Here is a 14542-nt window from a genome sequence, read left to right as displayed (position 1 = left end):
TTCTCGTGTGGCTTCATGTCTCCTCCCCCAAGCTTCCAGGTCTTCTTTTGGTCCAGAAGAAATCATCAAAATGTTTCGTTGCAATTGGACTTTGTTTAGTACTGAAAACCTGAAAAAACAAAAAACACGCAGAAAACAACAACTGACACTAGGCAGTGGGTTAATAGGTTAGTGCTAAAATATAATATAAATTGGTGCATTATGGCCAAAAAAGTATCTTAAGATGATAATATGATAGCATGGAACAATAAAAAATTGTAGATACGTTTGAGATTAGGGCAACTCCAACGCACAACCCCCGATGGACGTCTCTTTTGTCCGGATTTCATCCGTTTGGGGGTGACAATGGGGCCGTGTTCGTCCGGATTTGTGTTTGCGTCGGCCGGTGCCCAATGCGCGGTCGCATCTTCTGTCCCATCTCGTTCGCCGAAGACCAAGTACAATAAAATCAAGCATATAAAAAATAGTTCAAATCAAACATAACAATTAGTTCCATGTCTGAAATACTCTTTTTTTTACAATCCAATCAACATTTTAAAAATATCAAATAGTCTTACAAAACCACTCAAAATTAGTGCAGAAGAAAATAGATTAAACCGATAGATCAATGTGGTCCTACATGTGCTCAACTAAGTCAGCTTGCGGGTGCATATGAGCGTTCCGATCATGCATCTCCAGATAAAAATGGACAAACTGTTCAAAGGTTGCAGCAGGTGGATGCTCAGGCTCAACATTCTCATCTTGGAAATCAAACCCTTGGTCGTAGATGCTGCCATCACGCTCATCCTCAACGCTCATATTGTGCATAATCAGACAAGCAGTCACCACCTCCCAAAGCTTCTGAGTGCTCCATGTCAATGCAGAGTTTCGAACGATAGCCCATCAAGATTGAAGCACACCAAATGCACGCTCCATATCTTTCCTAACACTCTCCCTCATTTGGGCAAACCTCTGTCTCTTCTTTCCTTGCAGATTAGGTATGGTCTTCACAAGAGTGGAGCACTCGGGATAGGTAGCACCAGCAAGGTAATATCCCTTGTTGTAATGGTGGCCATTGATCTCAAAGTTGACCTCTAGGTAGTGGCCTTCTGCAAGCCTTGCAAACACTGGAGAATGCTGAAGACGTTAATATCATTGTCAGAACCAGCCATGCCGAAGAAAGAATGTCATATCCACACATATTGTGAAGCCCCAACTTCAAGTATGATACTTGCACCTTTCATATGTCCCTTGTGCTGCCCTTGCCAAGTAAATGGACAATTTTTTCCGCTTCTAGTGCATACAATCGATACTATCAAGCATGCGCATAAAGCCCCTCTCGGCATTCATTGTCAACAAGCTTTTTGTATCAGCGACATTTGGCTCTCTCGGGTATTCAGGGCCAAACACAACCACCACGGCCTTACAAAAACTATATATTGATTCGAGATACGTGGACTCACTCATACGAACATACTCATCCACAAGATCACTAGAAATTCCATATGCAAGCATATGAATAGCCGTAGTGCATTTCTGGTAAGAAGAGAAGCCAAGCTTGCCAAGGGCATCCTCTTTGCACTTAAAGTATGGATCGTATGCAACCACTCCCTTTCGAATACGATTGAACACATGCCTCCACATTCGGAAGTGACGACGAAATTGATGCGGTTTGTAAAGTGTGGTTCTCTCAAATTAGTCGGAATAGAGGAGGTCGTGCCCATTCTCCCTATTGCGGTTCACGGCCGGAGCATGGCCGAGGATTGTTCACCTGAACCGAGGCCGCATCCTACTGATGTGGTTATAGACGACCAATGCTGCTACCACTATGTCCTCATCGTCTAAGGACGAATCATCCGATGAACAAATGAAGTTGTGAAAGAAATACTCATCCCCGCTATCCATGATACCTTACGATTGTGATGAAGACGCGGCCGGAAAGGTCACATCGAGCCCCTTCACAGGCAGCAAGGTGGACGACCGCAGACAGAGGGCGGAGCGACGAGAGGGAATGAAGAAAAGGGATTGTTCCACCAAAGGGCAAAGGAAGGTGGACAACGTGCGTGGCGGCGGCGATGACGAGGGACGTAGGGTGGAGCAAGGAAATGAAGGACGGTAATGAGTTGTGTCCCCGACGGGCAGACCAGGGGCGGACAAGAGGACACATCGTCCCTGTCCGGTCCGCGCGTGTCTGTTTGGTCGCAAACGCGGTTTAAACTTGGACGGGAAATAAGCCAAAAGCGGATAAAAACGAATATTTATCCATTTGCTTTCACGTATTGGACCGTGATTTGTGTCCGTTTATCTCAAACGAATGGGAGCGGATGATTTGAAATGGTGTATTGGAGTTTCCCTTAAAAGGCCGCGGCGATTTGGGGGAGAGAGAGAAGAGGAAGGAAGCGTCAAAGGACGTGCGTGAGGAAGAATTAATTCTTTTTCAGCGGAACGTACGTGAGGAAGTTGGGCGACATCGTGTAATGTTAGGGGGTGTTTGTTTCCAGGGACTTTTTGATGTAGGAACTAAAAAAAGTCTTAAAAAGTCCCATGTGAAACAAACAGGAGGGACTTTTAGGGACTAAAATGGGGTATTTGGGACTATTTAGTCCCATGTGAAACAAACAGGAGGGACTTTTAGGGACTAAAATGGGGTATTTGAGACTATTTGAAGAAGTCCCTATGGGAGGGTCTTTTTGGAGAAGAGGATAGCGGCCGTCGGATAGAGACAGAAATCAACGGCCCTCCGAGTCCCAACCACGAACAGTCGGTAGCGGCGGCGCGGTTGAAAGAGTGCGGGCGGTTGGTTCCCATCGACCGGAGAAAGAAGCATGGCGGCCGATCCCTTGGACAGGGAGAAGAAGAAGATGAAGATGGCGGTGGATCTGTGGAGCGACAGCGACGAGGAATCGCCCGTCCCGTCCGAGTGGGCGGGGGTTAATCCCGACTCCTTCCGCGACGACTACTTGGCCAAGGTGGAACAGGACAGGCTCGACGAACAATCAGGTATGAATATGATCACCATCGAATTTTTAATCCATCAGTCATCGGTTTACTAATAACGCAACTGCTCAATTTCTCATCGAATGTGTCTTCCTTCCTTCTGCCTGTCCGTAGCTCCCCGCCCCGTGAAAATTGCTACGCTCGATTACTACAAACCCCCCACCATGTTTCACACCGTCGAGCTCTTCCCCGTCTCTCAATCCGGCAGCAAGGCCGTCCTCCGCGCTGCCAAATTTCTTCTAGGGGTTTCATCCTCGCTCGGTATACCCTACCCTCTATATGATTTGCATTATTTGATCCGTCGTCGCGCAGGCGCAACTTATAACATACCTTATATATATTGTGCTTGAATTAATCACACACAGATGGTGAACCGCTAAGACGGTGCTCTGGCTTCTGGGTCGACTGGGATGAGGAGAAGAAAACCGGCCTTGTTTTGACAACTGCACGGCTGATTCGCACAAAGGATGCTCCTTACAGTGTCTGGTCAGGCGGTGAAGAGTATGCTGCAGATGCTCATGTGAGTCAATGTGCTTCTTCTATTGGTTTCTGTATATATGCATGCATGTACTATCTTTTACAGCTGGTTCCATCTCAAATAAATAAAATAATCTCCAATATATTGCAATTCACATGCTATTTTTTTGTGTGCTATTGGCCTTTTCTGATAACAAAATGGAGACAAAACGCGCCGTCTTCGCTTACCATTAAAAAAATACGTATATAATCTGTTCTGCAACTTCTTTTAGGTCACTGTTCATTTGCTAAATGGCACCAGTGCAGAGGGCCAGCTGGTCTATCTCCAGCCCCACTACGATCTCGCTTTCCTGAGCGTTCAGGTGGATCAACCAATCAACCTACCATCTTTGAATGAAAAAGATGTAGAATATGCTCAAGAGGTTTTTCGGCTCGGAAGAGATGATTCCTTAAATCTGAGGATAACATATGCCAGGGCAGAATATTTGAATCCAACCATGTTTGAGCGGCACCACAATGTATACTTCCGTTCTCCAGATGGCCATGGCGATAATAGTGAGGTAATGTATCTTATCATTAGACTGTACTCCCTCCGTTCCAAAATTCTTGTTTTAGATTTGTGTAGATATGAATGTATCTAGTCATGTTTTAGTATTTAGATACATCCATTTCTAGACAAACCTAAGACAAAAAAATTGAGACGTAGGGAGTATTGTATACATGTGGTACAGTTTCGAGTTTTGTGTGATGTCATCTTTATGTTCTATATTGCAATCTATTGTTTTAACATTTTTCTTGTTCTTGCAAACTCTCATACGTTGCCAATATGAATTGTTGCAGTATGACAATGGGGGCCCAGTTATTAACTTGTGTGGAGAAGTTGTTGGAATGGTCAACGTCCCTAAGAGATTTGGGTCTTTTGTACCTTCTTCCATTTTGCTCAATTGTTTGGATTCATGGAAGAAATATCAGTACGTTTTTCCTCTCAGTTCTGTGATAGTATCAGACTAATGTGGTGTCTCCTAATTGTTTTTTTTTCTATTTTTAGCAGTATCTATTTTCTCACTTTTATGAAATTTAATGACCATAAGTTGTGTAAAGATTCTCAAAGAAAATATCATCATTGTGTGTTTTATGTATATATAAATATGTTTGAACATGTGGCTACAATAAATAATATAGCAATAATGATCATTTATAAGAAAATCAAGAACTCGATCTTTGATGGGGCCTACATAGGAAGAAACAAGTATAACTGCGCTGAGAGTGCAAAATGTGTTACTTTTACGTAATATTATGAAAACACCCTCTATGAGCTTTTGTCAACTACTATGAATGATTCATCCCTGTTGGGCCTTTCTGAACTCTATTTGAATCAAAATATTTTGTTATTTTTTATTTTTTGAACACGTTAGATAGAAGCTGGATTCTAACAAAGATTGCTTATTTGAAAGGGTTACATGCCCATGTATACCTTGCTTAAAATATGTTAAATGATTATCGGATTTGATGTAGGCACATCCCCCGGCCCCATCTTGGAATGATGTTTAAGGACATCAAACTTCTAGAACCTGCTCATGTTGACATGTTATGGCGTACGTTTAACATTGATGATGGTCTTATTGTTCAAGAGGTAGGTAATGACTTCCTGGAGGTGCTCAATTTCTCATCTGTGTAAAGGTTATTTATCGACATTTGAACATTAGGTGTCGGGAGGATCTGCTGCTGAGAAATCTGGAATCCAAAAAGGTGATATTATTGAATCTTTCAATGGAAAGCCTGTTTCTTCCACAATTGAGGTGAGTGTATTAGAGATTTGTTTGTTAAACGAACTGAAAACAAATTTCATTTGTGTGATATTTAGTACCTTCACAGTCTTGACTATAATGTTTTTGTTTCTTGCAATTATCAGTTGGAAAATGTGCTGATGAGCATATGCAAGTGCCCTTTAGATGTTGAAGTTCATATTTATGTAAGTCATTTCTACATGCAAGGGCGGTTTGCTTGATTCCGGCCATCCATTTATTTGTACGGAAGTATTATTACCAAAATGCTAGCTGTAAGAGATGTGTTTGTCTAACTCCATAGGTTGGGGTGTTTCACATACTCAAAGAACAACGAAGCACCATAGAGTTGACTGCAAAATTATCAGAACTTGGAGAAATTATTACAAGAGGTACACATCTCCTCTTCTAAATAGCCACATCCACAGATTATTAGTTCGATCCTTAAGTATGTATTTTTTTTGAAAAGGAGGCTTAACCCCGGCCTCTGTATCAATAGATGCATGCAGCCATATATTAAACCAAAACAAGTGTCGACAGAGTACAACTAAAAGTAACAAAGAGTAAAAGTTAAAAATACAGGCGAGCTTCGCGCCAAAGCCGGAGATGACTAAAAGATCTAGATGTTCAAACACCTATCCTATTAATATGTCGCCATCCAAACCGGCTAAAGATATCCTGTGCTACCATCTTCCAACGGGCACACCCAGTAACCATATGCTCCCTGGCTGCCACAGGAGTGAGTAACGACCATGTGCGGATCAGTGCGGTAATTTTGAAGATAACCTGCAGAAAGTTAATATCACGTATTCTGTTAAAAACCAAATCATTTCTGCAATTTCATAGAGCCCACAAAAGAGCACATGCTCCAACACGAATATGTTTGGCCAAATAAACATTCACTCCCTGTAACCATGTTCCAAATAACGAATTCAAATTAACAGGGGGAGGGATATTAAAAGTAATATGAATCGAGCGCCAAACAAGCTTAGCCATAGGACAATCAAGAAAGAGGTGCTTAATAGTCTCTACCCTTGGGCAAAAGCTACATCTGGGGGCTACCCTTCCATTTTCGCTTGGCCAGATTATCTTTCGTTAGAATAACTACCTTATGGACAAACCACAAGAAAACTTTAATTCGAAGAGGAACTCTAATCTTCCAAATATGTTGCGATTTTGGAATGGGTACAGAGTCAATGAGATCAAGATACATGGATTTAACCGTAAACAGCCCATTCGAAGTTAAACTCCAAGAAATTCGATCCGCCCTGTCAGAAAGGTTAACCTCCATTAACCTTCTGACCAAATGTAACCAGGTATTCCATCTGTCGCTGACTAAGGACCTACGGAACTGAATATTAAGGGGTATCTCACGAAATACTGCCGCCACCGACACTTGTCGACGCCGGGCAATATGGTACAGTCGCGGGTATTGAAGCGCAAGAGGCGAATCTCCTAGCCAGGAATCTTCCCAGAATCTAGTTGCTTCACCATTACCAATGATCACCCTCGTTCTATTGAAGGAGTTTTTCACCCGCATCAGTCCTTTCCAGAAAGGTGAATCCATTGGTCTAGCCGTAACCCGAGATAGGGATTTGGAGTGGAGGTACTTGTTCTTCAAAATTTGTACCCACATCCCATCAGACTCCATAGAAAGTCTAAACAGCCATTTGCTGAGAAGACATCTATTTTTTGTCTCTAAGTTGTCGATACCTAACCCCCCTTGTTTTTTAGGCCGACAGATAATGTCCCATTTAGCCAACCTATATTTAGTCAAAACCTCATCACTTTGCCAGAAAAATCTAGAACGGTAGAAATCCAATCTTTTCCGCACCCCCATAGGTATCTCAAAAAAAAGATAGGAGAAACATAGGCATGCTCGTTAAAACTGAATTAACAAGCACCAACCTACCGCCGTAGGAAAGGATCTTACCTTTCCAACTGCTAAGTTTCTTTTCAAATCGCTCCTCAATGCATTTCCACTTTTTATTGGAGAGTTTACGATGATGAATGGGAATACCTAAATACGTAAAAGGTAAATCCCCAGCTTCACATCTAAATAACTGATTGTAAATGTGTTGTTGATTTTTGGCTTCACCAAAACAGAACAGTCACTTTTATTGAAATTAATCTTCAGCCCTGATAGCTGCTCAAAAAGGCACATGATGAGTTTTAAATTTCGAGCCTTCACTAAATCATGCTCCATAAACAGAATAGTATCATCGGCATATTGTAAAATGGACACACCCCCATCTACCAGATGTGGTACTAGTCCACCGACAAGATCCTTTTCGTTTGCGCACTTAATCAAGAGGGCCAACATATCAGCAACAATGTTGAAAAGGATAGGGGACATCGGATCCCCTTGCCTTAGCCCCTTTAGTGTCTGGAAAAAGTGACCAATGTCGCCGTTTACCTTAATTCCGACACTCCCTCTCCTGATAAAGGAGTCAACGTGCTTTCGCCAAAGCTCATCGAACCCCTTCATACGCAAGGTTTGTTGTAAAAAGGACCATTCCACTTTATCATAAGCTTTTTCAAAATCCACTTTGAAAATCACCCCGTTTAGTTTTTTCGAGTGAATTTCATGTAAGGTCTCATGAAGCACGACCACCCCTTCCAGAATATTACGTCCGGGCATGAAAGCGGTTTGCGAAGATTGCACTACTGAATGTGCCATCTTAGTTAGTCTATCCGTTCCCACCTTTGTGAAGATTTTGAAACTAACATTAAGCAAACAGATGGGACGAGACTGCTCTATGCGTGTCGCCCCCTCCTTCTTTGGTATCAACGTAATTGTACCAAAATTTAGATGGAAGAGCTGTAAATTACCGGCAAAAAGATCATCAAACATTGCCATAAGATCCGATTTGATGATATGCCAACATTTTTTGTAGAACTCCGCCGGAAACCCATCAGGGCCAAGGGCTTTACCGCACTTCATTCCACCAATAGCATCAAGCACCTATTTCTCCGTAAAAGGAGCAGACAGAGACTCATTATCGGCCTCACCGACTTGAGGTATGTCTGCCACCCGGTGTTCATCCATAGTTACAAAACTATCATGAGGACGAGCACCAAAAAGTTGTTTATAATAGTTTGAGATATACAATTTTAAGTTCTCATGACCTACAATTGTACCCTCGTCCTGCTCAAGCTGCAAGATTCTCTTTTTCCTATGTTTGCCATTTGCAATCAAGTGAAAAAAAATTAGTGTTATTATCACCCAGAACGATTGCCCTAACTTTTGCTCTAGATGCCCACTTCATTTCCTCCTCTCTAAGGAGTACACGGAGTCTTTGTTCGGCCTCAAATCTTAGACTTCGCTCATTCGAATTGAGCATAGTAAACTCAGCTTTTCTATCAAGCTCCTCAATCGATATAGTAAGCCTGTCCCGCTCATCTTTATAAGACCCTGAGGCATTTTTAGCCCAACCACGGAGGTATTGTCTAAGATGTCTGATCTTATTTTGCCATCGTTCCACATTAGTATTTCCACCCACGTTCCTATTCCATTCCGTGGCAATCATCTCCATGAAGCCCTCCCTTAAGAACCAGCTGGACTCAAAGGAGAACCCATTTCTATTCCCCATATGCGAGGCATCCCCCGTATCTAACAGGAGAGGAGTGTGATCTGAGATCGCCCGCGGAAGCACACGCACTGAAACAAGAGGGAATTTCTGTTCCCAATCAATGGTAGACAGAACTCTATCCAACTTCTCAAAAGTTTGGTTTGGTAAGGAATTCGCCCATGTGAAATTCCGACCCGAGAGTTCAATTTCCCTAAGATCAAGGCTCTCAATAATAGTGTTGAACATAAATGGCCATCTACCATCGAAATTGTCATTGTTCTTTTCATGAGCCCACCTAATAATATTGAAATCACCCCCAATCAAAAGTGGTAATTTCTCATCACAGATTCGAACTAAATCTGCAAAAAAATCAGCTTTAAGTTCCGGTTGAGCCGCCCCATATACCGCTACAAGAGCCCAGCGAAAACCGTCACTTTTGGAAGCTATCCTAAACTTAACTGCAAAATCACCAAACACGACTTCCCTAACCTGAAGTGTGTCGCATCTTACTCCAAGTAAGATCCCTCCGGATCTTCCTCTTGGAGGGAGGCAGTGCCAATCAAAATCGACCCCTGCCGATAAAGAATTTAGAAACTGAGCTGTAAAATTATCGCGCCCTGTCTCCATAATGGCGATAAAGTCAAGCTTATGTTCAATCGTTGCGTCAGCAAGGAATCTGGTTTTAGCCAAGTTACGTAGACCTCTGCTATTCCAAAATATGCCTCTCATCGTTCATCGTAGAATTTTTTAGCAGTTTTAAATCGAGCACTTCTGCGAATTGTAGAGACCGGATAAATTTTCCTTTTCCAAGTCCGCTTCGGTTTCTCCCCGAATTCCTGGTCCATACAACCAGGATTATCGGACTCGGTTAGATGAGTCAACTCGGGGTCCAAACTAAAATCCAGATAAGAATCCCCTCCCATCTTAGGCTCATCACTGGGCAAAAGATTCTCACACAGAGAATTTAGCCCGCCAAGGTCATTAATCTCAGCATCTGTCATAGGTTTAACAGTAGCCAAATTTCGAACAATATCAAGAGCCCTATCTACCTCTAAATCAAGTAAATCATTAATAGATTTCGCAACTTCTGCATTAGAATTACCAAGAGATACCCCAATAGCAGTTGCCTTATCAATAATTTCAGTAGGGGAAAAATGAAGAATGGAATTTTCCAAATTAACCGACATACCTGTTGAAGATTCCACATCCCTCATTTTAGCAACTCGCATCGCACGTCCCAACTGCAAGTCATCCGCATCTGGCTGCTCCTGGATCCGCTGACTAGACCTCATATTCAGTGTCGCAGGATCTGGTATACCGCCAAAAGCGATGACATCCTCATTAGTGAACGGTAGCCTCTCTGAGTTATCTCCCTCTGCCACAAGCGTCTCAGACTCCGATGCGTGAGGAGGTACCACAACGCCTCCCTCCCCCTCAGCCCGTAGGCTCGCCATCAGTATCGGAGCCGAAGCCTCCTCAAGCCTAGCCCGACTGAGGTAGTGATCGAAAGAAACCGCTGGAAGTCCCTCAGCTGGAGATGACGGCTGCAACGAAGCACATACGTGGAGTTTCCCAGCGAAAGAAAATTTCACTTGCCCGCGGTCAATATCCTGAATTGGCAGCCCGGACCTATCAACATACGACGGCGTCGAAGCCGGCTGAACCGAACCAAAGCACAGCTGCGCTAGCGGGGAGGATGCCACACCATCACATGCTAAGGAAGATGCCACCCCACCAGGGGCCGGTCCCCCCGAACCTGCCAGCAGTGCTGGTGCAGCCGACCCAGGTGCAGGCGCCTGTGGCAATGAGTCGCCTTTGGCCGAATCTGTAGGCCCCGACGTACCATCTCTATCCGCACCATCTCTGTCAGTCATATCCACATCAGGGTCCAGCACCCCGTCAATTGATACAGAAGTGCTCTCGACCTCAAGATTGAGGGTATACCTTCTACCCGCAAAAGTCCAAAGCACTTCATCCGGAATCAACCCCTTATCTATGACACTAACGAGAACTCGAGCAACTCCATTGTTACGCGTGAACGCCATATCAACCTTCTCAGTTTTTCCAATTAGTGACCCAAAACTCCATGCAACCAAGAAGTCATTAACCGCCTTAGACGGAGCTCCAGAAAAACGAACCCAAATCTGATCCAGAGGCACCCCCTGAGGCTCATCATCCTTCCACACATCGAACTCGAGGATACACGACGTGCTAGGCACTCTACACATGCCGAACTTTAGCAGTCGTGCTAACTCTTCCTTGGAAGGAAACACCACCTTGAACACAGTCTCAGAAATCGCAATAGGCTCCCAACGGAAAGTTGCCGACACAAGATCCCGAAGTTGTTGCACAATCTGATCCACAGTCATCCTCCCACTAGCGACAGTAACCATACCAATAAGAGCCGCATCTGGCACATGCACTGTCGACGTCAAAGCCGGAGACTCAAAAAACATAAGCTCCTCGGAGCATACTCGATAGATAGCCATAAGGGGCATTTGGCCAGTCAAAAGGGGGCACAAAGAAGAACCATGAACAGGTTTGAGACAGAACTCACAAAGATCCGCCGAGCATTCAGACACAAAATGACCATTCTCTCCACAACGATAACAAGTCATTTTTTCCTTCTTTCGCGCCCACTTAGTTGGACGATCACCCCCACCTTTGTCCGACGAAGCCAGAGCACCATCAGCTATGCCCTTTATCGGAGGGGTAGTAGACGGCGCAACCAAATTCCCCACTATCAGTCCCAGAAGCAGTCTCAGGCGGCACCGGAGGACGAGGGTGCCTGCCACCTCCGCGACCTCCCCACTTCTGACGGAAACCACCCCTCTTAGGGCCAGCCAGCCCCGGCACAAAATTCCCGGGAGGACCCGAGAACCCTTGGCCATTAGCAGCAGTAGCCTGCCATGCATAGCCGCGGCCCCCTCCAGCCAAAGAGGATCCTCGGTGATGTCCAGGACCGTACGCGTGAACGCCGTCATCGCCCCATCGCCCACGCGGCTGAAACCTGTTGACGTCATGCCCCGCCTGCGATCCCGTGGCCCCAGGAGGCACCGCCGGCTTGGCAGCAGCAGTCGCAGGCTGCCTAGGACCGTGGCTCGAGCCCTTGCTGGTTCGAGTTGTTTCCCTAGCGCCCCAGTAGCGCCAGCCTGGCCCGACGGTGGCTGCACTTGCGACCCTCCCCTCCCTGACATAGCAGCAGCACAACGGAGAGAAGGGATCTGGGGCGCCCTTCCTGGACCCAAGCGAGGAAAGCCAGCCCTAGACACCCTCGCGATCGAACGAGAGACGGCAGGGTCGGGATCCTTCTATCGCGATATACGTCCCTCGACAGGCAGCAAAGCCCCAGCCTGGGCCGCGATCGAAAGAGAGACGGCAGCGGGACCAGGCTGTTGTGGATACGTAATAGCATCAGATACCTCGTGATTGTTATTATTGCAAAAAGCCTGGACTCTTAACTGGGCCATATACCCAGTATGACTTAAGTCCAGCCCCTGCGTTTTTTGTTCTGTCGTTACTAGGCCCAACAACGGTTTCAACGAATTTGAATATGCCGATGGGATCTGACTCGCCGGCGGCCTCGCCGTCGCCGTCAACACAGCAGCTCTCTTTCTTTGTTTCTTGTTTGTGACTATCTTCCACGGCGTGGACAAGAAATCTGACAAAGTAAGTTTCGGCAAACTGACCTTAGGAAGAGGACCCTGCCATGGCCGCACAGACGACGCCGATGTTCTTTGACGGGCAACCCTCCTGGCGACCTCGATCCTGTCCGCATCCTGCAGTCCTTGCCTGGCTGGATCATTCGTCGGAACCAGTTCGTCTACGATCTCGGCGACCTCCTCCTCCGAGAATCCATCCTGAAACGCTTTACAAATACGATCAGAAGGTGTAGGTGAAGCGCTGAGAGAATGCTCACCGTCGGTGGCGAGGGCCTCCTCCTCATCGTCACTGTCAGCCAGAACCCAGAACCGCCCTCCAGGCCTGAAACTCCCGTCGCCGGCGTTTCCTGATGCGGCCAGCGACGAGGCCGCCTGACTCGTCGCCAGACCACTCTTTTCGCGCATACCGTTTCAGTCAAGTGACTCGGTCGATGTCACCTACTTTCTTTTTCTCTGTTGCCTTCTTAAGTATGTATATTCCAGTTTTTTTATATTTTGTAAATAAATTGTTATCCAGACATAATGCTAGCACAAAGTATGCAAGCTTATGTGCATTGTGCAATAATACACTCTTACATCACCCATATGATGTTTAAATTATCATACCACACCATAAAGTATGATGATATTTTGGAAGTTTATGGTTTTCATAAATAGGTGGTGTGCAGCAAGTTGTGGAGAACAGACTTCATCCTTTTTTTTTTACCCAAGCATCCACCTTCCATTTGTAGACTTGGAAGTTTCAGGATTTTTTGGAACAAAGAGATGCATGTCTCTGCTTGTAGGTTTGTCGATGGGCACTGACTTCGAGTTGCGTGGCATTTTGCAAAGAATGTGGATTAAATATTGCTTGCATGTTCGCTCTCAGTTATCTTTTTGGACAGGGATACAAAACATTCGCCTTGAGAGGGTCGTTTGCATGCAAAAGAAGGATTGGTTATTTGGCACTCATGTTGTGTTATAATTTGTTACAGGTCCTACAGACTCTTGAACTGGATGCCAGATTGAGGGCGGATGTTTCTATAGCGTGGCATACTGTGATGGATACTTACCTGTGACCATATGTAGTATTGTAGATATATTAGAAATAACATCTTTATCTGTAATTTAGTGCCTTGGTTCTCCAAAGTAGCAGCTCCTTGTGAGATTTTCTCTACACCTTATTGAAACCTCTCTTGGTGCCTGAGGAAGCGTCGATAGTTGTCTTATCTCATTTGGTGGTCAACAAGGCCAAGTATCTTGGCTCTGCGCATATGGGTATGCACGAGGGGGCTCATGAACTTTCTGAAAAAGCGATAATTTGTAACTGTTGCTGGTCTATGGCAATTCTTTTCCATGGTGATCTGACTGTAAACACATGTTTTTTTGTTGTTGTTATAAGTAGGTGAAATTTCTAAGTTGCAAGTGTAAGGTGGCGTATATACGCGCCTCTCCACTATTAGACCCTGAGTCACAAACCTAGCCCCGTTAAGATCTCATTTTGCTGAACGTTCAGGTGGATCAACCAATCAAGTTACCTTCTTTTACTGAAAAAAATGCAGAATTTGCTCAGAAGTTTTGCTCCATGTATCTCCTCATCCCCTGCCCATAGGAAGTTTCTTCTGCAGTTATCCGTTTTCTTGGTAGCCCAGTTGTCTGCATCGAAGCAACTGTGGTAGAAACCTAGCTCCATAGGAAGTTTCTTACCGCGGTCTCCTACCTAATAGGATTCAAGGATAAAGATAATGTATTTAGAACTAAAATATGTCTAGATATATCCATTTCTTCGAGAAGTATTTCCTGACGAAGGATAATGCTGCAGCATCCATGTGTAGGCTAGTTCTAAGAGCATCTACAACAGGATCTTGCGAATTCGGCCCCTCAAATGTCCGCTAACGCATCGAGGCGCGTATGCGAAATCACGCCTCAAATAATTCATTCCACAATCGGGCATCTCATATTAAAAGCCTCAAATCCATACAAAAGCATGTAACATATAAAACCTACGTACTACATATAACCTATCTACTCTTCGTCGGACATGTCGATGATCTCTGTGCCTTCCGACGGATAAATGGCCACCTGTCGCAGC

General features: G+C 44.8%; 1 protein-coding gene across 3 annotated transcripts; it reads left to right on the top strand.

The window, feature by feature from the left end:
• The first annotated feature begins 2725 nt into the window (after nt 1-2725).
• LOC123399437 (probable periplasmic serine endoprotease DegP-like) lies at nt 2726-13868 on the top strand. 3 transcript variants are annotated; one of them, XM_045093845.1, is made up of 11 exons: nt 2726-2979; nt 3091-3237; nt 3342-3496; nt 3726-4013; nt 4294-4424; nt 4969-5086; nt 5160-5252; nt 5366-5425; nt 5542-5629; nt 8135-8258; nt 13446-13868. In XM_045093845.1, the coding sequence occupies exons 1-11, from the start codon at nt 2805-2807 to the stop codon at nt 13477-13479; spliced, it is 1413 nt and encodes a 470-aa protein (XP_044949780.1). In that variant the 5' UTR covers nt 2726-2804; the 3' UTR covers nt 13480-13868. The 3 variants fall into 3 exon arrangements, with proteins under 3 accessions (XP_044949780.1, XP_044949782.1, XP_044949783.1); XM_045093847.1 differs by lacking the exon at nt 8135-8258; XM_045093848.1 differs by lacking the exons at nt 5542-5629; nt 8135-8258.
• The last annotated feature ends 674 nt before the right edge of the window (nt 13869-14542 follow it).

This window comes from Hordeum vulgare, chromosome 5H, assembly GCF_904849725.1.
Source record: "Hordeum vulgare subsp. vulgare chromosome 5H, MorexV3_pseudomolecules_assembly, whole genome shotgun sequence".
NCBI lineage: Eukaryota > Viridiplantae > Streptophyta > Magnoliopsida > Poales > Poaceae > Hordeum > Hordeum vulgare.
The sequence above is the reverse complement of the archived record's forward strand: the minus strand, read 5'-3'. Positions and strand labels throughout refer to the sequence as shown.

Bases quoted from the DNA above. Each gene is read 5' to 3' on its own strand.
- LOC123399437 (XM_045093845.1), top strand. From the start codon at position 2,805: ATGGCGGCCGATCCCTTGGACAGGGAGAAGAAGAAGATGAAGATGGCG. The intron at 3,497-3,725 runs GTGAGTCAATGT...AACTTCTTTTAG, and splicing joins AGTATGCTGCAGATGCTCAT to GTCACTGTTCATTTGCTAAA. The intron at 5,087-5,159 runs GTAGGTAATGAC...TTTGAACATTAG, and splicing joins ATGGTCTTATTGTTCAAGAG to GTGTCGGGAGGATCTGCTGC.